General features: G+C 58.6%; 1 protein-coding gene across 2 annotated transcripts; it reads left to right on the top strand.

The window, feature by feature from the left end:
- Positions 1 to 3,030: 3,030 nt before the first annotated feature.
- Positions 3,031 to 22,106, top strand: LOC144932409 (DENN domain-containing protein 2B-like). 2 transcript variants are annotated; one of them, XM_078856433.1, is made up of 18 exons: positions 3,031 to 4,715; positions 6,516 to 6,652; positions 7,271 to 7,404; positions 8,087 to 8,284; positions 9,204 to 9,294; positions 9,704 to 9,748; positions 10,084 to 10,289; positions 10,801 to 10,940; positions 11,910 to 11,979; positions 12,494 to 12,565; positions 13,019 to 13,159; positions 13,955 to 14,103; positions 17,250 to 17,427; positions 18,455 to 18,496; positions 18,959 to 19,106; positions 19,232 to 19,519; positions 20,065 to 20,151; positions 20,743 to 22,106. In XM_078856433.1, the coding sequence occupies exons 1-18, from the start codon at positions 3,130 to 3,132 to the stop codon at positions 20,772 to 20,774; spliced, it is 3,744 nt and encodes a 1,247-aa protein (XP_078712559.1). In that variant the 5' UTR covers positions 3,031 to 3,129; the 3' UTR covers positions 20,775 to 22,106. The 2 variants fall into 2 exon arrangements, with proteins under 2 accessions (XP_078712559.1, XP_078712558.1); XM_078856432.1 differs by lacking the exons at positions 20,065 to 20,151; positions 20,743 to 22,106 and having other exon boundaries at positions 19,232 to 19,908.
- The last annotated feature ends 1,700 nt before the right edge of the window (positions 22,107 to 23,806 follow it).

Here is a 23,806-nt window from a genome sequence, read left to right as displayed (position 1 = left end):
CTGACTGCAGGGCTCTCTCTGCAGGGCTCTGACTGCAGGGCTCTGACTGCAGGGCTCTCTCTGCAGGGCTCTGACTACACGGCTCTCTCTGCAGGGCTCTGACTGCAGGGCTCTGACTGCAGGGCTCTCTCTGCAGGGCTCTGACTGCAGGGCTCTCTCTGCAGGGCTCTGACTGCACGGCTCTCTCTGCAGGGCTCTCTCTGCAGGGCTCTGACTGCATGGCTCTGACTGCAGGGCTCTGACTGCAGGGCTCTGACTGCAGGGCTCTCTCTGCAGGGCTCTCTCTGCAGGGCTCTGACTGCAGGGCTCTGACTGCAGGGCTCTCTCTGCAGGGCTCTGACTGCAGGGCTCTCTCTGCAGGGCTCTGACTGCACGGCTCTCTCTGCAGGGCTCTCTCTGCAGGGCTCTGACTGCATGGCTCTGACTGCAGGGCTCTGACTGCAGGGCTCTGACTGCAGGGCTCTCTCTGCAGGGCTCTCTCTGCAGGGCTCTGACTGCAGGGCTCTGACTGCAGGGCTCTCTCTGCAGGGCTCTGACTGCAGGGCTCTCTCTGCAGGGCTCTGACTGCAGGGCTCTCTCTGCAGGGCTCTGACTGCACGGCTCTGACTACAGGGCTCTGACTGCACGGCTCTCTCTGCAGGGCTCTTTCTGCAGGGCTCTCTCTGCAGGGCTCTGATTGCAGGGCTCTGACTGCAGGGCTCTCTCTGCAGGGCTCTGACTGCAGGGCTCTCTCTGCAGGGCTCTGACTGCAGGGCTCTGACTGCAGGGCTCTCTCTGCAGGGCTCTGACTGCAGGGCTCTCTCTGCAGGGCTCTGACTGCAGGGCTCTCTCTGCAGGGCTCTGACTGCAGGGCTCTCTCTGCAGGGCTCTGACTGCACGGCTCTCTCTGCAGGGCTCTGACTGAGTTTGAAAAATAATTTCTACTTGTTATTTCGGTTTGCCGACCACCTCGCTTTAGGCATTTGTGCGACGTGCTGTTGGGTTTACTGGACATCCTTCTGGGCAGCCGGCTGCTTGTGAAGCTGATGAGTAAAAGTGTCTCCTGGTTCTTACGAGTGAGGAGAGGCGCTTTTCTCCACCCGTGGCCCAGAGGCAATGGAGGAAATTCCACGTTCCCGTGGAGTCGGGGGTGGGCGGGGCGGGTTGACGTCCCACTTCACACATTTTCATCAATTCCAGAGGGATACAAGGCTTCGTTGGTGCCCGGATAGGATTTGAACTGGCAACCAGTCTCTCATCGTGAGGCGAGCACTTCCCTTGACAGGAATGGTGCCGTGTGACCGCCTCTCTTGGTGGATACAGCGCTGTTGGGTCGTGACTCGGATGCTTGTTGGCTCACTGGCTGCCTGACTGGCTGGCCTACTGGCTGACAGTGGGAAGGTTGCCTGGTTTAGTGGCTGACTGGATGGCTGAACGCCTTGTTGGGTGTGGCTGGTTGGGTGACTGACTATAGATGGTGATTTGGCTGGCTGGTGGCTCGCCACACGTGCTAAATTAAAATTAAATGGCCGAGTCATTCCATAAAGGGACATCCCTGTGGTCAAATAAAATCTTATTGCATTTAGAAATGTACAGTATATGTTTGTGTTTGTATGTATGTTGAACTTCTTTCATACTGTAGGTAGCCAATCCTCCTACAAGCAGACACCAACACACATGTACACACGCACTCACTGAATGGCATCCTCACACATGTAGAACGACACGAACACACACAGGAGTATACAAAAAGACAAATATCCCCCATATAGACGTAAGAGACTATTGGAGCAAGTGCTGTTAGCGAGCACCTATGAAAGGCAGCACGGCACGGGAGGTGGTGGGTGGCCAGCACCACGCCTGACCGCCTTCGTGATGATTGACACACCACACCAGGTACTCATTTGAGGCTGAATCGACCTGGGAGAGGCCCAGGACCGATTCGGTGTTGACTGTGAGCGGGAATCTAAACCGGTCGGCTTCGTAGCGCAGCGCACCAACCGCTGCACCACCGCTCCCCACAATCAAGAGTCCATCCTAGGTTACATTCGTTTTGTTTTTTATTTTCTTGTTGCAGGGTTCCCCCTCCCTCGGCAATCGCTCGTCCCTCTCTCGCCTCCGTGCAAGGTGAACGTTGGAGCGCAGGCGGCACGCGACCTCATGACCACGGTCGTCCCCTCGCTGGAGAGCAGCGCGCCGTCCTCGAGCTCTGCGCCAGCGCACCGCATGCCCGTGCACAGGTGAGGGCAGCTCGCGCCCAGAGCCTCTCTCTCTCTCGCAAGCAGGCGGACCCTCGCACTCGCTGCGGAGCCGGCCTGTCCCATTGTTTACCTCCACCGATTTTCAATATATTTTTTAGACCTAATGGATTTCAACAACAAGCAGCCGAAGTGTACGGATTATGTTCACTCTCACTGTGTTTACACGTCGGCGTATGCAGATTCAGAGTTTGACGTCCCCCGTTGTGCAAAACGTGCATCGGAAACGGAACCTCTCTTTTGACGCTTGCGTTCCTGCCCTCGCGCCCTGACCTCGCGAACCCCCGACCTCCGCCCCTCTCGCCCCGTTTTCCCCAGGCCTCTCTCGCAGTCCCTGTTGAGCCTGCCGTCTGCCGGGCCCCAGAGTTCGGCGCTCCGTGCCCAATGCAGGCCGCACACGCTCAAGCTGGCCAGCAGCGAGGTGGACGTGTGCGGGGTCCGCGGCGGCCGGAGAGGGGACGGGTGCCGGGCCGGCGGGCCGCCCGGAGGTTACGCGCTGCGCAGGACTCGGGCGCGTGACCTCAGCTGCGAGCCCACGACCCCGACGAACCCCGACGTGGACTTCGACCTGAGCGCGGAGCGCGGGACCGAATGCGGCTTCCGGCGGCGGCCGCCCCCTCGTCAGAATGGCCTCGTCAACGGTGGCGCGCTCAACTCGCGTCCGTCGAGGGACGCCACTGCGACGACGGCCGCGGCGGTGGCGGCGCCAGAGGCGGAAGCGAGAGCGGCGAATGCACGAGGCCGCGCCGAGGTCATCCGCCAACGGATCGAGCGATGGGAGGGGCGGCAGGGGGATGCCGACTCGGGGAATGGAGGGGGCGCCGTGGGCCAAGGATTGGTCACTCCAAAGGAGCCAGCAGCACCGACAGGGCCAGAGAGGCAACATACGAGGATGAAGAAGGAGGAGGAGGGTGTGAAACCAGGCGAGGTGCGCGACTCTCTTGCTGGGCCACGATCGCCAGGCCGCGAGGCCGGCACAGCCGCCGGGGTGATCCAGCGGACACCACTTCCAGACAAAAGCCTCAGCGCCACAACGGGAGGAGGAGGAGAGGTGACGCTGCTGGACGAATGCGGTCGCTCCATGACTGGAGCAGCGGCCGCACGTGAGCGTGCGGGATCAGCTCAGAGCCCGGGCGCTCGGCGGGACTTTACCGGAAATGCTGACGGCGTGCGGACGCGGATGTGCGGAGGGTCTGATTTGTGCAAGCCTCTCGCGGAGGCGCTAACCAACAACAAGCGTCTCTTCATCAAAACCACGAACACGGACGCCCCCTTAAATAATAATGTCAGTGGCGGGGTTGGCCTCGTGCCCGGAGGCGAGAAAGTCGCTGTGGTGAGAGCGAGCACGGCGTGCGCTGGCCAACTGAAAGCGGGGCCCACGGAGGGCTGGTACCGCACGCCCGCCCACCCGCAGCCCAAGCCGGCAGCGGCAGCTCATGTCCTGCCCGGCGCGCAGACCGAACGCCGCGGCGGACTGCAGGAAAGCGTCAATGGGAAATCGTCGGAGCGAAGAGAGCACGGGGGCTGTAGCGGCGAAGCCGTCGGCAGAGCAGCGGGGGGCGTCGCTCGTACGGCGTCGGACAGGATAGCGGAATCGAGCGCGAGCGCGCGTGCCGGCGACCGCGCGTCGAGCAGGTGCGGCGCGACGGGGGCGACCGCGAACAGCGAGGGGATGGGGAGCCCCACGGTGCGGCCGGGCCGAGGGGGGAGCGACGTGGACGCGGGGCGCCGCGTGGCAGAGGGCCGCGGCGCAGGGAGCGAAAGTCCCCGAGCGATCGGGGCGACGGTCGGATGCGCGCCTCCGGGTGAGCTCGACGTCGTGAGGAAGGAGGCGTCGCCCGCGGGCGAAGCGGCGCCGCGGAGCGGGGGCAAGCGAGGGGGCGTCGCCTCCGTTCTGTCCCGCGTGCGGACCCTGGAGCGCGCCGCGCAGGACTGCCCCAACCACGGCGTGCCCGAGCTGCCCGGCATCTTTTACGGCGCGAGGGAGGCGCGGCGCTCGCGTGCCGGGCTCGGGCCCCGCGGGTCGGGCGCCTTCCGCGAGCGTCGGGGGTCCCCGGCGATGGCCGCCCGGCAGCGCCGCGACAGCCGCGGCTCAGAGCCGAGCGAGACGGACTACAGCACCGTCGGCAGCGTGTACAGCGCGCGCGGCGACGCGCCCTGGGACTCGGAGAACGTGTACGCCGACCCGGCGCTCTGCGACAGCCCCAGCCCGACGCCGTCGCCCGCGCGCACGCTCTCGCCCCTACCCGCGGACGCGCCGCCGAAGCCGCGGCGGACGTTCGAGTACCGGGCCGGTCCATTCGAGGGCGGCGGCGGCGGGGGAGACGCGCGGCGCCCCCCGGCTCCGTCGCCCGCGCCGCCCTCCTCGTTGCTGCCGCCGCCGTCCTCTCCGGCGCCGCCGCTGCCCAGCAGCCCCCCCCCGTGCTCTACGCAGCCCCCGCCGCCGCTTCCGCGCCCTGCCCAGGACTGCTCGCGATTGTAAGGGAGGAGAGAGAGCGTCGGTGGGCACGCACGCACGGTGACGTCACGGCGGCGCTTGTGCCAGGCCGGGTGCACTTTGAGGCCACGTGAAGTGTCGAATGCACGCTGCTGATGGAAAGGTTACGGGACCGACCCGGGCGCTGTGGGTTGACTGACTGGGATGACTGGCAGATGCACGGCACGCGCACACGCACAAGGACGTGCACACACACACGCACGCGAGACCGTACGATGCAGGGGGCTGCGAGAAGGAGGTCAAGAGGCGCATTGCTCTAGCAAGCGGCGTTTTTGAAACCACTTTGGAAGAGATCGCTCACGGTTTACATTAAAGGGTATTTGAGGCATGCGCGGATAAGAGAGCTGCACTCTCACTAAGTAGTGCAAAGATATAGTTGTTGGCGTTTGGAGCATAGGTGTGTCAGATGGTTGCTAGGAATGCCCTTGGCACGGACAGCGTAAGCCTGTGCAGAAGTGAACATGGCAGGTAAGCGTTGTAGACATGATGAGGCGACGCATGTTGCGCTGGGCGGAAGGAGGCCTGGTTACCGAGCCACGTGGTGAAGGCCTGAGAGCAGATGGTGGCAGACCGTCGGTGCATATTGCGGAGGTTGCAGAAGGGTAGGCAGCGTTCACGGGGTGCGGGGGCGTCGACGGTTTTGCCGACACATTGATCTCGAATGCGTTAAAGAGTACGTACTGTACATATGCATTTTGAACTTCTTTCACACCGTCCGTAGCCAACCGTACTAATCGGAGGTGCTAATCGTAGAGAGTGTGGTGGCCGGGCAACATTACGCCCGCCCAGCTGCCTTTGATTTTTGCAGCGTCAATGTTTGCACGCTGCGCCGTGGTACTCGGTTGAGTCAGTGCATCGGAGGTCAAGGACAGGTTCAGATGTCACAAGCCTTTGATGTTGTCCGTGGAGAGTGATCGACCCCAGGGATTTCAGTGCAATCCTGTACCCGTCGCGCCACTGGCTACACGTACACACACGCAGAGGCAAACGCCCACGGCACCAGAGTTGCACGTATTGATCTAGAGCCTTCGGCAGTCCGCTGGTGGATGAAAAGCCTCCTCATCCTGTGTCGGCCATGGGAGTTGTCTGACCACTCTGGTCAGCGTGTCGGTGAAGGCAGTCTGGAGGTGGGCCAGGAGCATTTCAGATTTCAGTAGCCACTTGTCGTTAGCCGTCGCCGGGAATCAAAGCCGGGTCAAGGGACTCAGAGCGCAGTGCCCAACAAAGCACTGCACCCGTGAAATGATGTGCCGAGGACGAATGATGTGGAAACAGCTATCGGCAAGTTCCTGTTAAATCCCATTGAGCCCATTCAGCGAGCGTTCGCTGCCAGCATGTTGCGCCGTGTCTTGAGGATGCGCACGTAACACTGGAGAACACGCGGATGCCACCCACCCCTTGCTGGCGCTTGTTGCACGGAGGCGCGTGGTTCACTACGTGTTTGCCTTCTTTCCCTGCGTCCCTCTGTCTGTGCGTGCATGTGAACGTCTGTGTGTGAGTGTGCGGGTAGAGTACTGCAGCGGTTAGAGCGCTGTGCTACGAACCCGTCGAATCGATTTCGATTCCTCGCTCGTGCCCTACGCTAGATCCACTCAGCCTTAAATAAGTCCCTGGTACATCAGCACTGAGGAGACGAAGGCAGCCGGGCACGGTGCTGGCCACCCACCACCCCCCTCGCGTTCCGTGCTCGGCCTTCACAGGTGCTTCTAGCTAACATCAGTTGCTCCGACAGTCCGCTAAGGCTACAAGGTTGGGGGATCTTTGTCTTTGTGTGTGTGCAGGTCCTCCCCGGAGCCGAGTGCGGTGCCATCGCGACCCCGTGTGCCGCTGCAGGAGCTGCCCTTGCCTCCGTTCCAGCCACACAGCCCCGAGTTCGGACTCGCCCTCTCCCATGAAAACATCTACGAGGACATCATCGGTGCGGCAGGCCGGCGAGGGGGCACGGGGCCGCGCACTTTTAAATCTCGAATGAAATCTAATTTCTTGAGAACTGCTTTTGTTTTTAGTTTTTTGTCCTTTCCCCTGTACCTCCGATTAGCACGGTTGGCTACGCACGGTGCGAAAGAAGTTCAACATACATGCATACCAGGCTGATTTAGAGAGCCAAGCATTCGCGATTCGTCTGTTCTAAATGTCGATCAGCTGGGCATCGATTGCGCAAGCTGTCGTAGTGGCGGGTGATCGATATTGAGCGAAATAGCTGAAGAGTCTCCCCCATCCATTCATCCACACAAAGAATAAAAGTTTTTCTTACCTCCTAATCTTTGCTACTGGCTCTCTCTCCTCATTTGCGTGGGATTTCTCTCTGGCATACTTTAATACTTTAGTTTCGTCCCGCTTACGGGAGAATTCGGCCAATTGCCCCAAAATGCGGGAACCTTCTTAAGGGGATATCGTGCGCTCGGCAAGGATATATAAACCGTTGTGCTGTCTGCGATTCGCAGAGCATTGGTGCTAACAACTGGACTTATCACCCCTCCCCCCCGCCTCTGTGCGGTAACCGTGGGCTCTAACCCCCACAAACGCACCTCTCCAGAACCGTGCTCGCGCGAGAATCCGTACGAGGACATCGCCGACGGGGAGTGGGCGTCGAGCCTGGAGGACTCCTCCTCGCTCTGCCTGCGCAGCGCCCCCGGGAAGTCCCGCAGCGCCACCCTCTCCGAACCCAGGGTGCGAACCCCCCCCCCCCACCACCCCCCCCACCACCCCCCCCCCCACCACCCCCCCTCCCCCGTGCCGTCGCCACGCTTAACGATGCAATACGACGTCGAGTTTCGCATTACGACCATTACTGCGTCGACTTTGCGACTTGCGCTACTTTAACGTTCGTCCGATGGATTTTGTTTTTCGTGCTCTGCTCGACTTCCGGCGTGAGTTTCATCAACTGCCACGCACTCGACGTAAGCCTGCCGCAAGAGCTCTAATAATCGCGACGCTGCGATAACGCTTTCATGCGATCGAGCTGTCGGTTCCACAATGCTCAATTGAGTCGTTAACAGAGCTACGAAAATGACGACGCCATCGCCACCAGAGCCACGATCGTGGTCAGCGCAATCAAGAGCCCAGCTGCCTGAGTTTGCGTCCTCCGAGCAGCCTCCTGGAAGTGCAGAATTCATCTGATTACCTGTTGATTTCTGCACATGAGGAGGGACTCAGTAGCGCTAGAACACATCGACGCTGCGACGATGACGATGACACTAATAATCATGGCATCCCCGCCAATAGCGCGCCCACATCGGCGAGGCCGAGACGATTTCCACGGTACGTTCCTGTTGACAACGGCCACGACATCCCGACTGACGTTTGCCGCCCTGTGGATAAATGCCCCCGCCGCCCCCCCCCCCCCCCGCAGCTGCCGCCCTGGGGTGGAGGCGGCCGCCGAGGGGTCGGGCCGGGCGCTCGTGGGGGCGGCCGCACCTCCTCGCTGCGCGCCCCCCGGCCGGGACGCGGGGGGGCGGCCACCCGGGGCTCCCCCTCGTCGCTCCTCTTCGCCGGCGGCGGCCTCGACGAGGAGTGGGGCGCCGGCGCCGTGCCCGCCAGGGCCCCCAAGGTGACGCACACGCACACACCGCGGGCGGCCGTGACCGTCAGAACGCTTTCGCGCCGTGCGTAGCCGGCCGTGCCTGTCGGAGGCGGTGATGTGACAACGGCGACCTGTTGTGATACCCGGTGTGCCACGCACGTGTGCTGATGTTGATGATGCTGCTGTAGTAAGCCTATGTCATTTGTTAATATAAATATAATAACACCCCGTGTCTTGGCTTTTGGGCCACCCTGTGTGTTTCTCTACGTCAGGAGGTGAGTGAAGGTGTCATGCTTTAACATTTTGAATGCACGTATGTTGAACTTCTTTCGCACCGTACGTTGCTAACCGTTCTAATTGTAGGTGCGCAGGAAGGACAACAAAAAAAAGTTCTAAAGAAAAGAGTTTTCAATCTTAACCTCATTCACGTTGCAGCGACCACCAGCCTGGGCACCAATGGATTCGCAACAAAACGCATCTCATTCAACTTGCTTTTGCATCTGATTTGTGTGAATTCCGGCTCTTGATAATGAGACAAAGTATCGGTTTGACTCTCGCGTCACAAACGATCTCATAGCAGGGTGCGTGGGACAGGCCACTTCAAGAATTTTGCAGAGGTCCCGTGACACATCTCTTCTGTCCACAAGTGTGGGTGGGTGTGTGCACGCACACAGAAGTTAGCGCTGCACTGTGCTATGAAGCCGGCAACACCGATGACGATTATCTGAACCGGTCCAGGGCCTCACCTAGGTCGACTCAGCCTCAAATGAGTACCTGGTGCATTGTGTATGAAAGCATCAGCACCGGGCGTGGTGTTGGCCACCTCATCTGCCGTGCCGGCCTTTATAGGTGCTCATCAACAGCTCCTTCCTCAGCAGTCTGGGGAATATTTGCCTTTGTTCACGTGTGTGTGTGTCCGTGTGCTGACACGCGTGTCACTTCACAGTCCGTGCAGAAGATTAACAGCATCTTCACTGCGCGGTGCGGCTGGAAGCGCTGGAAAAAGACGTCGGTGTCGAGCCCAGAGTCACTCAAAGGTCAGGGCGCTCGGGTCCCGTGGCCTAGGCCTCGGGTCACACCGCCGGTGCGTTTGCCCTCGCTCGAGCGACGGTGAGGTAAGCCGCTCCTCGCACTGCTCGTGAACTCGTGGTCCGCTGCTGGCTCACGGAGAACGCCGGACTGGAGACCAGCCGCGCTTACGGGCGACGTCCGATGGAATGGTGCGGTTGAGCTGAAGCGGTATCGGTCTGTCGCGACAAGACGATCTTCGTGATATAAATTTTCCCTTAACACTGTGCTAATGTTTCGCGTTCTCTATTGCATAAACCTTTGTGCTTTGCCGCACTCGTGGTCAGAGCAAAGATTGGCGAGGCCGTGGGCGGCGTGCGTGTGCGTGACGGTGGATAATTACGTTGCGTTCACTTGTGTGTGTGTGTGCGCGGGCAGATGAGAACAGCGACAGTGAGAGTGACTCTGACGAGCAGCTGACAGGTGAGACAACAACTTCCTCACCTCCTGTCTTGAGCTCTTCTCTTCCTGCTGCTCTCAATCGCTGTGAGGTACGTGGCTCCAGCCGCCTTTCCCTTCGCCCTCCCCGCTCACGCGCACTCCCTTCCCTTCGTGCTTCCCTACCTCTCCCTCGTTTCTCTCCTCCGCTCTCTCTCTTTCTCTCAATCCCACTCGCTCACCCGATGCCTCCTCTTCCTCTCTTGCCCACTCGCCCGTTCCTGTGTCGGTCCGCGCTCACCCCACCCTTCTCTCCGCGTACGTCTTCATCTCCGTCTCACCGCCACCCCCCCCCCCCCACCACCGTGCGTCGTTCCTAGAGCACCGGCTGCGCCTGGTGCACGTGGCGGCGGCGCTGCGTCGCGCCAGGAGCGGGCGCACGCTGGAGCTCGAGCAGCTCGACCCGCACAACCGCCGCCTCTTCGAGCACTTCGTGGTGGTGTCGCTCCGCGAGCGGCCCGCGGGGGCCGCCGGCGCGGGGCCGCCCGGCACCTTCACGCCGCAGCTCACCTACCAGTTCCCCAAGGTGAGCGCGCGTGGGAGGTTGCGTGCAAACGTGCGTGCGAGCCCCACCAGACGCTTGAGCTACATTCCGCACCTCCGATTAGCATGGTTGGCTAGGTACGGTGCGAAAGAAGTTCAACGTACACGCAGCACGTCCTTGCTTTGTCTCCGACAATCTGTGGGCCCTTGTCGTTGTGTGTGGGGCCTCAAAGTGCACCTAGCCTGGCACAATCGCCGTGGTGATGTCACCGCCACTTAGCCGCGAACGGCGGCTGTTTGTGTGTGGGTGTGTGTACGTGGGGAGCAGTGCCACAGTGGTTAGCGCACTGCACTCAGCTTTAAATGAGTACCTGGTTGGGTGCGTGAACAAGGCGGCTGGGGCATGGCGCTGGCCACCCACCCCCTCGCCCTCGTGCACCGTTGCAACCTACACGGGTGATGCTCGCTAACAGCGCACTTGCCCTGACAGTCTGTTGAAGGCTACACAGGGGGTCTCTGTCTTTGTGTCTTTGTGTGCGTGCGTGGCCCCTTAGCTCGAGCGGCCGAGCCAGGAGGCGCGCGAGGCCGAGGAGAGACTCAAGGTCATCCCCCACTTCTGCTTCCCCGACGTGCGCGAGCTGGGCCCCGTGGTGGGACCCGGAGCCCCGGAGGGACCCAGAGGGCCGTGTCCCAGGCAAGCAGGGGAAGCGGCGTGTCGCGCTCGCTCCGCGCGTGCGTGTCACGCGAGCGTGCGTGTGTGTGGGGAGCGGCGGGGTAGCTGTTCACGTGCTGCGTTACAAACCCGGCGACCCGAGTTCGATTCCCGCTCACGGCCAACACCGGTGACGATTATCTTAACCGGTCCTGGGCATCCCCTAGGTCGACTTAGCTTCAAATGAGTACCTGGTGCGGTGCGTAAACATCGCCACTGGGGAGACAAAGGCGGCCGGGCGTGGTGCTGGCCACCCACCCCCTCGTGCGCCGTGTCGGCCTTCATAGGCGCTCGCTAACAGCACTTGCCCCAACAGTCTGTTACAGGCTATATGGGGGAACCTTTGTCTTTGTTGTGGGATTGCTTTTTGTTTGCGAGCGTCGCTCTCCTGCCCTCCGTCGTTGCTGGAGAGCGACTGCCGGGCAGATAGAACGCAGAGAGTTGGCACAGCTGCGTGCGACTACTCGCCATTTCGGTCGGTCAACCCACGGCACCCGGATCCGTTTCTTGACCTCCTGCCGGCAGGCCTCCGTCAATTCACGTGGCCTCACAAAGTGCGCCCAGCGGGGCCAGTGCCGGCCCGAGCCTCTTGGGGGCCCTAAGCAGAATTTGATTTGGGGGCCCCCCTCCCACCACGCAGACTCATCTGTGCTAGAAGATTATTGACACAAATGTCACACTATAATGTTATAGCGAATATTATAAACGAATACAGTGAGGTTTTCACTTGTTTAAGTTATTTAATTGTAAAAAAAAAAAAACGATTCGGGGGCCCCCTGGTGGCCAGGGGGCCCCAAGCAGCCGCTTAGTTCGCTTATGCCTCGGGCCGGCCCTGAGCGGGGCGCAGGCGTCGTGGCTGCTGCTGGCGAACGGCGGTTGTTGTCGTTGTTGTTGTTGTGGCGTCGCACGGAGGTAACGCCCGCGCGTGTTTCTCGCGTCGTGTCGCCGCAGTGAGACCTTCTCGTTCGTGCTCACGTACGAGGACGGCATCCGCCGCTTCGGGTACTGCCGGAGGCTGACGGTCAGCGTTCTCTCCGCACCACGGCAGCCGCGCGCATTCTCGCAACCTTCCCGTACCCCCACGCCATGGCACGCCTCTTCCCGCACCGCGCCACCATCTCGCCACGCCGCCTCACGCCCCGCCGCCATGCTCGCAGCGTGGCATCGTATGGCATTTCACGATGTGTTGTACCACACCACCCGATGCCATTACACACCGTGCCACCTCATGCCTCCATATTGCCTCTTCACATTCGACACTGCCACCTCGTGACACGCCACCCTGGGCTGTTCCACAACGTACCACCCAGTGCTCTCTCACGTGGTGTCACACCAAGTCACGTGTGCCACCGTGTGTGACTGTGTGCCACTTTGTGCCACCATGTATGACTGTGTGTCACACCGTGTGTGACCGTGTGCCACCACGTGTGACCGTGTGTCATCCCGCGCCACCGTGTGCCGCCCTGTGACACCGTGACCCCTCGCGTGACACCGTGACCCCTCGCGTGACACCCTGCGCCACCGTGTGCCTGCAGCCCGAGGGGAAGGGCCTGCCCGAGGTGTACTGCATCATCAGCCGTCTGGGCTGCTTCACCCTCTTCTCAAAGGTGACTCCGTGCAAAAACCCCACTCACGGCCATCGCTGCGTGAAGACAGCATGGGCAACACGCACCACAGCAAGGCATCCCTATGATGAGTCACGGGGTTTCTCCATGCGATACCTATATCAGTTAACGTGCTATTTAGATCTGTGAAATGTCTAAATTCCATGGCATCTAAAGACGCGGTCCGATTTGGAGGAGCCGCACATTGTAAGGGACGCAATGGGACAAGAGATTTGTTATTTCATGGGGATTTCTCGGAGCCGACCGCTCGTCGCAGGGCGGTCGGAACGACGTTCAAGTCACCGTCCCCGCGCGAGCCGGCCCGGAGCCACGCGAAGCGTCACGGCCGGTCCCCGCCCCTGACGACGGCGACCCCCCCGCCCGCTGTCGCCGCACCCGCACACAACGTCGACCCCCTCCCTCGCGCCCTACCCCCCCCCCCCATCCCTCCGCCAGATCCTGGACGAGGTGGAGAAGCGGCGCTGCATGTCCCCAGCGCTCGTCTACCCCTTCATGCGCGTGCTCGCCGACGCGCCCTTCCCCGCGCCCGGACGCACCGTGCGCTTCAAGAATTTCCTGCCTGGCTCGGGCAACGAGGTACGATATAGTATTACGCTAATTTGTTTTTTATTTTACCAGGTTTAAGCCCCACGGAGCTATGTAGCGCTTTGTTCAGAAGCCACCTGGCCACAAATGATAGCTCGACGAAGTGGCTTATCATCACGTGGACATTTATAGCAGACAAATAATACTCTACACGCACGTGAATTCTACATTGTGGAGGGGAAACACCGGAGGACCCGGAGAAAAATCTACGTGACCACGGGGAGAACATGCAAACTCCAGATCCCGCTCCTACACTGCCACCAGGCAACCTCACTGTGTGCACGGGCACCGCGGAATGTACAGTACGTATGTTGAACTTCTTTCGCACCGTACGTAGCCAACCCGTGATAATCGGAGGTGCGGGGAAGGACAACAAACTAAACACAAAAAGCAGTTCTAAACAAATGCGGTTTTACTTTAGATGATGATTTAAAAGTGCATAGCTCCAGTGACTTCCTGATATCGGAAGAAAGAGCGTCGCAGACGGCCGCAGAAGCACACGTGAAAGCGCGCGATGCGGTGACCGCCTTTGTTCGACGGCCATCCAAAAGCCGCTGCCGCGAGGATGACCGGAGTTCACGTGATAGTTTACGCTCCTTGACGAGATCAGCGAGGCCATCGTGGTTCATTTGTGGTAAGCACTTCGTGTGCCCTCAATGTACCGTGCCCTCTCCCCACCAACCCGGCGTTACGCCTCCGCTGCCGGTGACGGACTCCCCGTCGCCGATTGGCGCCGAGCCCCTCACCGCGGCCGTGACCGTGCGCGCCACTGCCGCCCGACCGCAGGTGATCGAGCTGCGGCGGCCGCTGGACTCGCGGCTCGAGCACGTGGACTTCTCGTGCCTGCTGGCGTGCCTGGGCACGCGGCACATCGTGCAGGTGTTTGCCTCGCTGCTGCTGGAGCGACGCATCATCCTGACGGCCGACCGGCTCAGGTGAGCTTCACCTGCCATCCCCAGTGGCGCACGGGCATCACCGGAGCTAAACTAAACGCTAAACTGAATTTTTATTCTTACCAGGTAAGGCCCACTGAGCTGTATGCAGCTCTTTTTCAGAAGCGACCTGGCCACAAATGATCGCTCAACGAAGTGGCTTATCATCGTGTGGACATTTATAGCAGCCAAATACTTTAAATACGTGTTTCTAAATGTGGAGGGAAAAACCGGAGGACCTGGAGAAAAATCCACGCGACCACAGGGAGAACATGCAAACTCCAAGTGTACAGGCTTCATGGTTGGGATCGAACCCATGGCCTCCTGTATACCAGGTGAGGTAGTTGACGTCTCGGCACCGTGCGGCCATGTGAGGCCTGCGGCCATGTGAGGCCTGCCACTTCTAAACATCTCACGAATAATTCTAGATTTGATGCTTTCGTGACTGCAACGATTCATACTCTTTAGTATTTATCTGCCGCTACAAGCATCCTAGCCGTGCTAATCGGGTGCTGGAAGGGAATATTTTCCACCTGGCAATGCCGTGTTACACTTCTGTAACTGCATGAGACCCTTGCAGCGACAGGAGTGACTTGAGGTCTGCGCGTGAATGTGTTGGGTGTTTAAGAGTCGTCTGTGGGCCTCGGGAGGGAAAGGTTTTCCCAGCCTCGCCCTGCGGTCTGCTTAAGCTTTGGTGCCACGTTTCTCAGCGGCGATACATTTCCCATCTTTGTGATGGGGGATTGCAGAGAGAGCGAGCGAGAGAGAGAGCGAGCGAGGGAGCGAGCGAGCGAGTGAGATTGTCAGGTAGCAACCGGCTGGTTTCGGCCCGCATGGAGTGCAAGACGTGAACTGGAGGCGGATTTCCCCCCGTCCACAGCTACAGTGTAATCGCAGGAAGTCGTTAGCGTTGCATTCTGCTCGTCCCTTGAGATACCGCGCACGATGCTCGGGGCGGGGGAAGCGGTCGGACTCCCCTGCTGAGATTCCGCTCGCCCCCCCCCCCCCGTGAGCCAGCCACCACGGCCGACTCCGCTGCCCCTGCAATCCTCCACTGACACCGCCGCCGCCGCCAGCACCACACGTCTGCCCAGATAGCGGGCGATCTTTGTCAACCATCGCCCATAACGGGCGCTGCCATAACGATAACAAAGCACTGTAATGCATTTAAAAAGCTGTAATAAAAATGTTCCTTTTTAAGACTCTTTCGGGAAGAGTCCTGGGAGGTTTAGCCAATTGCTTTTTCTCAGTATTTTGGGAAAGAGGAAATCTTAGCCACCAGAAAACTCCACACGGACGGAGGCGGAGGCGCTGCCCCTGCAATTGCTCGCTCGCGCCACCGCTGGCGGAAGGGCACCAAGACGGAGCTTTAGAGAGCCCATTCAGAGGGCATTTGGCCGACTCTTTCACACTCGGAAGAGTCAAGGCACGTGCATTCTAGAGCACACGTGAGCTGCAGGCTGCTGCACGAGGGGCCCGCCCCACACGCGCGACTTAGATTTCCCAGCCGGCCCCAGTGGGGAACAAACCCGTGGATCGCGCCGCTGAGGAATGAGAGAAGACGCTTACGCGGGCATATCATCACGCCACACCGAAAAGGCGTCCGTTAAAAGCTCATCGGATTCCTGCGGTGCAAAAAAAATATTCCAATTCTGATTCTGCGAAGCAAACGGTGGACCGAGGCCGGGTTGTCATTCCCATTGAATGTTGTGGTGGCTTTTCATCTGGGAGTACTGGGGGTGGGCAAGGGGGGAGAGAGAGAGAGAGTTTGGGCTGTGTGCACATTATCTCATACTTTCCCACGCGTTGTAATATTTTAAGAAGGGGGGGGGGCAGCAGTGGGGGGGCTGCAAGCTGTTTCCATAGCGAGTCGGCACGCGCATACCTTTTCCAGACTTGCGCGCGCGCGCGCACGCGATCAACATCTCTCGCGCCAATGTACGTTGTGAAAATAAATGTACTGTACTCGCTCTATTCAATTAACTCGTTGTGGAGGGCGCCCAACGCGACAGGGAGCGAGGTTTGCTCCGGAGGTCGCGGACCTGCCCCCGACACCGCGTCCCACGAGCGGAAGATTCCACGAGACGCGGCCTCTGAGCCCGCTGCCGCCAACGACCGGCTGACTCTCGTCACTCGATTGTTGTTGTTGTTGTTTGTTTTGTATTGCCGGCAGTGCGGGTGGCGCGACGGAAACGCGCGCTGTCTCGCGGCGAGAGCGGCCTGGGTTCGACTCCCGACTTGGGGCGTCTTTCTGTGCAGAGCTTGTATGTTGTGTGCTTGTATGTCGTGTGCTTGTATGTCGTGTGCTTGTATGTCGTGTGCTTGTATGTCGTGTGCTTGTATGTTGTGTGCTTGTATGTTGAACTTCTTTCACACCCTACGTAGACAACCGTGCTAATCGGACGTGCGGGGGAAGGACAACAAACTGTATTGGGTTTTTTCTGTTTTTTTCCCCCGTCGCTGAAAGAACCCACAGTGCAACTGATATCGGCCGAAACATCCCAATGCTGAAAAAAATACCTGAAAATTATTACTCACTTTGGATCACATACAGTGGCAACATCTACCCCCCCCCCCCTTCCTCGCAGGACCCACCTGAAAAAGAGTCTTGAGACTCAGTGATCCCTTCGTGGATAAACAAGCACAATCATCCATAATAGTGGGGGTTTTGTTAAGACCGAAACAGGAGGATTTCTCTGGTTGTCGCCTGACGAGGCCGGTTGTAATTGCCGGTGAAACGTCGTAATCGAATTGTAAATGTTGTGGGTTTACTCTCCAACACACCGGTATGCTCAACTATTAATGAATTGGCATGTTTTTTTTTACGTGACAAACTGTACTAATTGGCTGTGTCGGGTGCTTGCGGGTTTAACAACACACTTATATTTTACCCAATCTAACAAAACAAAAAACCCCTCTATTATTGATAACATTGCTCACGAAAGCCTACCACGTGTTAAACCACAACAATAATCACGCATTACTAATGCTCCATCACAGAGTGAGTGTCCCCCCATTGCCGGGTGAGTTTTTTTTCAGGCCACGCCACCGTCACTTGGTGGGCCATTGCCGACCTCCACAGGTGCTCGCTCACGGAAACGTTTGACCCCAACGACGTGGCCCCCGTTGTCTCTGTGGTGTGCGAGCAGCACGCTGTCGCAGTGCGGCCACGCCATCGCGGCGCTGCTCTACCCGTTCGCGTGGCAGCACACCCTGGTGCCCGTGCTGCCCGCGTGCATGCTGGACATCGCGTGCGCCCCCACGCCCTTCCTCATCGGCGTGCTCAGCTCCGCCCTGCCCCGCCTCCGAGAGCTGCCCATCGAAGAGGTAAGGGGCAATCTGGGACGTGTCATACATTATTATTTTAAAAAATGTTTGAAATATTTTTTTTTATTTTACCAGGTAAGGCCCGCTGAGCTATGCAGCTCTTTGTTCAGCAGCGACCTGGCCACAAACGATAACTCAACCAAGTGGCTTATTTGGAAATTTACAGTAGCCAAATACCCTAAACACATGTTGATTCTTAATGTGGAGGGAAAACCTGGAGGACCCAGAGAAACATCCACGCGACCACGGGGACAGAGACATGCAAACTCCAAATATACAGCAGCAGGCGTAAGGGTTGGGATCAAACCCACGACCTCCCATATACCAGACGAGGTAGTTAACATCTCGCCACCGTGGCACCCCCATACGATCAGGAAGCTGCCTTTCTTTTTTTGTTTTGCTCATTGCAGAGTCCACTATTTTTATTTATCTAAACATCACGACAGGTCATGTGACCAGGCTGCCTCTTCCAGGTGCATCACAGCCGGTTGCTCATTACACTAATTAACTGAGAATTATGAGTTCCCTTACCCAGCATGCACTGATGCTGCGATACATGCGGTTTGCTACGTACGTACGTAAATACATACATGCGGGGTGTTCACTTATGTAGATTGTTATTTCAAGTAAGGACATACAGTACTATATGCTCATTAAAAAAAACATACCGTCTGTACATACGCACTGGCGTGGCTCTGAACAAAGTGGGCCCGAGTTTAATTCCCGGCCACGGATAGCATCAGTGGCGAATTATACCTGAATCGGCACCTTGGGTCTCCCTGCTTCATCAACTCGCACCGACCAGCAGGGTTCAACGTATGATGGTATGTTGAACTTCTATTGTGTGGTACGCAGCCAACCGTGCTAATTGTAGGTGTGGGGGAGGTAGGCAACAAACTAAACACAAAAATCAGTTCTAAAGAAATCAGGTGGATGGGGCGGGGGGGCTTTTTCCAGCAGTGAATTGACCAACGTCTGTTCCCTGTAATTATTGATCACGTACACCGATGTCTCCCTGCCTCCCCAGGTGCTGTTGGTGGATCTGTGCGGCGATCGCTTCCTGCGCCAGGTGGGTCACGTGCGGGAAGGGAGGCTGCGTCTGCGACGACGCTGCTGCAAGAGCAGTGGCCGTGTTTACACTCCGGGGCTTGTACCCAACAGAACGCGACTTACCCCTTTGAGTTGGTGATCTAAACGACAAAAATAGCCCACACGTTCAGTTGTTTTCAGCTGGTGTTGACTGCACACCCCCCTCCCCGTGTGTGTGTGGTGTCGATAAATTAGCCATCCAACAAAGACGGCCACTGCATCGCGCGCTTTCGGATCACGCTTCGGCGGCTGTCTGGAACGTTCTTCCTTCCGATATTAGGAAGCCATTGGGAGCAATGCACTTTGAAATCATCTCGACAGACCCTTGTTGTGTGTTAGCCCGTTGTCCTTCCCCCACACCTCCGATTAGCACGGTTGGCTACGTACGGCGCGAAAGAAGTGCAACGTACACACAGCACATCACGGAGCGTTCTCCCCGCAGCTGGACGACGAGGACAGCATTCTGCCGCGGAAGCTGCAGGGGGCGCTGGAGCACGCGCTCGAGCAGCGCCACGAGCTGTGCGCACGCGGCCCGGACTCGAGCGGAGAGGAGGCCGAGGGTCAGGAGGACGCGGGAGACGGGAACCAGGGTGAGCGGACACTGCCACCCCCCCCCCCTCCCCCACCGCTGAGAGCCCCCCTATTTCACTCAGCTTCTGTAGTGCACGTACAAATGCATACGTGCATCCGCTAAACGTGGTGTACCGGCGCGCAGACCGCGGCCCGCTGGATCGCTTCGTCTCCGAGGCGTTTGTGCGCTTCTTCGTCGAGACCGTGGGCCACTACTCGCTGCACCTGGACGCGCTGGAGGGGCGCGAGCGGCGCGCCGAGCCCGGCGGGGCCCGCGGGAGGCGCGAGAGGGCGGAGCGGCGCCTGCAGCGCGAGACCTTCCGCAAGGCGGTGGCCTCCAAGAGCACGCGGCGCTTCCTCGAGCTCTTCATGGAGACGCAGATGTTCGCCGGCTTCGTGCACGAGCGCGAGGCGCGGCGTGCCTGCCCCAGAGGTGAGAGGTCGACGCACGGCACGCATGGACGGACGGACGCACCGGCAGATGGACGGGATGAGCGGTCTCATTGCGTGCGCAAGCAACGGGTTCGACGCACCGCCTCTCCCGCATTGCTGGCCTCTCTCACACACCCCGTAGATAGCCCCTCGTGTGCCGTGCCGGCCTTCATAGGTGCTACTCGCTAACAGCACTTGGTGATTTTCGAAAAGTTTCTTGGTTTGGCCATGTTTGTTGTAGTACGGAGTTAGACTGATGGCCTTAATCTAAGTTGTCTTGTTGTTGTTTGACTTGCATCCCACTGGGATTTTTGCACACAGCGTTGGTGTACGGTGCTTTTTCTGCAATATTTTGCTGTCTTTTCTTGGATTTTCAGTTTTCACGTAGTCACAGAGTCACTTTAAGATGTTTTCTTGTTCATGTTTTTGTTTTTTGTTTGTTGCGGTTGCACCCGATTCAAGAGCCGAATGGCTCACAGGGCTATAGCTAATACATGAACTTGAACTTGATTCGGGGGATCTTTGCCTTTGTGTGTTTGTGTGTAGGCCTCTTTGAGGTGCGCGCAGCTCAGTACCTGGCGGAGACGCCTGAAGCGGAGCGGGGAGGGGTCAATCGCTTCCTCAAAGGGCTCGGTGAGTTTGTCGGCACAACAGCGGTCGTGACGGCACCCGCAGCCAGCCTAGGAGCACTCTTGAGGCCACGCGGCGTGGGCGGGGAGCAGTTTGTGGGCCAGACCCCGGGTGGGATTCACAAGCCGAGAGTCGCGGAAGCGCCGACTGCTTCTCACTGGGCCACCGCGCTTCGTTGTATCCGCCAAGACTTGCCGGTGATCGCCGCGGGCGTCCGTTCGCCTCCCCCCGTTTGTGGCCGGGGTGAGGCCTTAACCGTGTTATTGCGGCTAGCAAGCAGGCTCGCTCCAAAATCGGAATCCACCAGCTGCAGACTCAAAACTTGGCACGAAGGACAATACTGCAATAAAGCGTTCAAAGCTAGCGTGTGTATTGTTGTGTAAAATGCCAATGTACGTGAGGGGGTTGGGAGGTGGGGTTCCCAGCCAAGAAGAACGAGATCCACAAAAGTTCGGCTCTGCGCTAACTTCTGCGTGCCATTGGCAATGGGTAACGCGGCTAATTCATAGCGATCAAGGCAGGTATCCAACAAACAGCCCTCCTCCCTTACCTCTGCCTGCAATTCCACCTCCCACCTCTCTCACTCACGAACAGGCAACAGAATGAAGTTCCTCTCCAAGAAGTGACGCCTCGGGTGCAACACCGAGGTACGAACTCTGGAGGCCCAAGCCTGAAACGCCGAGGGGTGGGGTGGGGGGTGGGGGCCGACGGTCACCCGTGGCCCAGTCTCGGCCCCTAAAAGAAGTCCCGGTGGCGGGGGCCTGGTTGAGACCGGGGGCGTCCTTGAACCCGAGGTGGAGTCGGGAGGTCAAGGGTCACGGACGGGGACCCACGCAGGAATCGACAGCCTCGGCTTGAACCTGGCGGGACGGCGATGAGGGGCGGTGACCCCCCAGGGAGGGGACGGGCTCGGCGCGTCCGCGGAAATTAAAACGGGGAGGCCGGCTAAAGAGCGTCGCAACGGACTGGCTGCTCAGTGTTTGCAGTCCGCGCTGGCAACAGATGTTGGGGGGGGGAGGGGGGCTAGGGGGGTTACCGTGGAGTGCAATGGAATGGGGTGAAGGCAGAGGGAATTGTCTACAGCGTGCGGAACGCAGAGTGAGTGGGATGGGAGGGAAATGGACGAGGTCCACCTGAAGGGAGAGCTTGAGACGGAGATCGATGGTAGGGCAGCGTTCGCGGGAATGTCGGGCGTTGAGACTTGAGAGGCGACCTACTTCCCCCGATTTTAAAGGTACAACATCCATTGCAAGTTTAAAATCTCAGACGTGACGTGCGTCACGTAATACAGTATCCGCAACCCGGTTTTTATCGCGTTCCTCGAAATTAATTTGTAGCCTGTTGAATCCATTCTTGTTCAGTTTATTGCTGTCCAATTCTTTTAGTTCCCATCAATATTGGACAACTGCAGTCCATTTCCTTATATTTATGTGCGTCAGGTACTTGAGTGCATTTATCCACATTTAGCGAATTTCTGTGAAATCTAATCCGAGCGCAGTTCAGTTCAAGTCTTCAAATAAACCCGCGTAGAGGAGTCCTGCTGCCGGTACTGACGTCTTCGTCCCAGTCTGTGTATTTATTTGAATTTGTGACGCGTTGTGTCCGTCGCTATTCGTCCGCGGTGTCTGGCAGTCTTCTTGTTTACCAGTTATTTACGAAAGCCTTACTAACGTCGTCGCGAGCGAGCGAATGCATCCGCGGATAACGGGGCAGAGCCGGGGGGGGGGGTGGGGGTTTGGGGGGGGGGCGGCTGTGAGCGACTGAATCCCCCAGAAAGGAGCAGCGTAGCAAGCAAAGTCTCGGGGCCCACGGAGTGGCATCGTTCCCGTGAATCGGGCAGGGGACGCGCACGGGCAGCAAGCGAGCGCCGGAGCACGCCGAGCCACCAGGTGACGGAGCCTCGTACGTAGCCGTGAGCGCAACGGGGAGGGGGGCAGCGACGGTGGCTGCACGGGGGGGGGGGGGGGGGATGGCGGCAGGGCGGTGATGCGCACGCAGTAGGGTGAGGAGGTGAAGGGGCGAGGGACGGAGCAGTGCTGAAGAGCCACGGCGGTCGGCGGACAGCGACGATGGGCTCCTGGGGAAAGAGAGACGAGGGACGGTGGGGAGACGACGAGAGGGAGGGAGGGAGCTTTTGAACGAAGAGGATTGTGAGAAGGCAGTGATGCTGTTTGGACATGGTGGGGGGGGGGGGCAGTGAGAGGAGAGAGGATATGGAGCTTGGAGAGAGATAGGAGGTGAGAGGAGGGTATGATGACACAGGAGGGTACGGAGGTGAGAGGAGGCTGGCACGGGAGGGTAGTGAGGTGAGGGGAGAGAGTATGGCACTGGAGGCGAGGGAGGAGGCTGCCACAGGAGGCAGGTCGGTGCGGGGAGCGGCGCTGGTGTCTGCGTGTCGCGCTGCACACACTCGGCAGGGGGCACTCCACGCTGCTTTGCACGCAAGCTGAAACACTGCACACCGCACGTGTCGACTGTACATATATTTTATATATAACTCTGTTTTTTGCAATTTTTAAAATAAAACATTGTCGATACGTTGCACTTGGTATCATGCGCGTGTGTCGTCATTCTGCATAATATGTCAAACAGACCGGTCTCTGTCTTTAACTTTTTTAAAGAACATTTCACACGGAGGACCCACGTGTCTTTGCGACGATGTGTGCGTAAGCCAGTGATGACAGACTCAAACAAGTCCAGCTCCAGATTCATGGAGAGACTGAGATGCTGGGTCTCTTTCCCGGGCTTGCCATTTGCGTTTAAAATATAAATGTTCCGTGCATAGCTCGATGAGCAATGCTCCGTCACAGACGACCACACGGAATTAGAAACGTGCGCACGACCACGGGTGTCCAACTGTGATGTGACGAAAACTGAATCGTGCATAGACGGAGGTAAACACTCGTAAACACTGACTAATGCCAGCCCCGTGGGCTCGGAGCCCGTGTGTAACGAAACGGCAGTGGAGCGCACGCGCGCTGTGGACCGCTGGCTCAATCTCTCGCGTCCGGGACGTGCGCTAAGAGCATAGCCCTTGGACAGGAAAGAGTTCAAACGGCAATTTCGCGATGCCGAAAAATAACCTCGCAAACTACTCGACGGGGATTCCTGCACACGCGGCATAATCTTCTCCCCCCCCACCAACCCCCCTCCCTGCGAAAAGTTGACAGGGAACCTCTTGGAAAAAAAAAAGTGTCTTGAGACTCTGTTAGGCTCTCCTAGGTAAACAAGCACGACAACAACAACAACAGTAAGCAGCGTGGAACTGCGGGAGGAGGAGGAGGAGGCGAACTTGCTCTCTCAGGGCAGGCGAAGCTCAGCGGCGTTCGTTCAAGCGCTGCCCACAGCCCCGGCCAGAATCGCGCGCTGCTCCCGCAGCAGCAGGAGGTGGCGGTGAGGCGGTGAGTCGTCCCCCACCTGCTCGCCGGGCCTACACTCAGTCCCAACACTCACCGCTTAAATATAACACTTAATTATGTAAACGGCAAAACACCGGACAAACTCCACGGCCGTGCACAGTAAAGCCACGCTTATATAAGTTATACAATTGGACAAAATTCACGCGGTTTTACACCCAGCACTTCTCGCTCGCTCGCTTTGTAAGTCTTTCTGTGGACAGTGGCGTGGCCAGCGAGTGCGCAGGCAGTGCAACTGCACC

This window comes from Lampetra fluviatilis, chromosome 5, assembly GCF_964198595.1.
Source record: "Lampetra fluviatilis chromosome 5, kcLamFluv1.1, whole genome shotgun sequence".
Classification (NCBI taxonomy): Eukaryota; Metazoa; Chordata; class Hyperoartia; order Petromyzontiformes; family Petromyzontidae; genus Lampetra; species Lampetra fluviatilis.
Note: the sequence above shows the minus strand (reverse complement) of the source record. Positions and strands in the feature narration are given on the sequence as shown.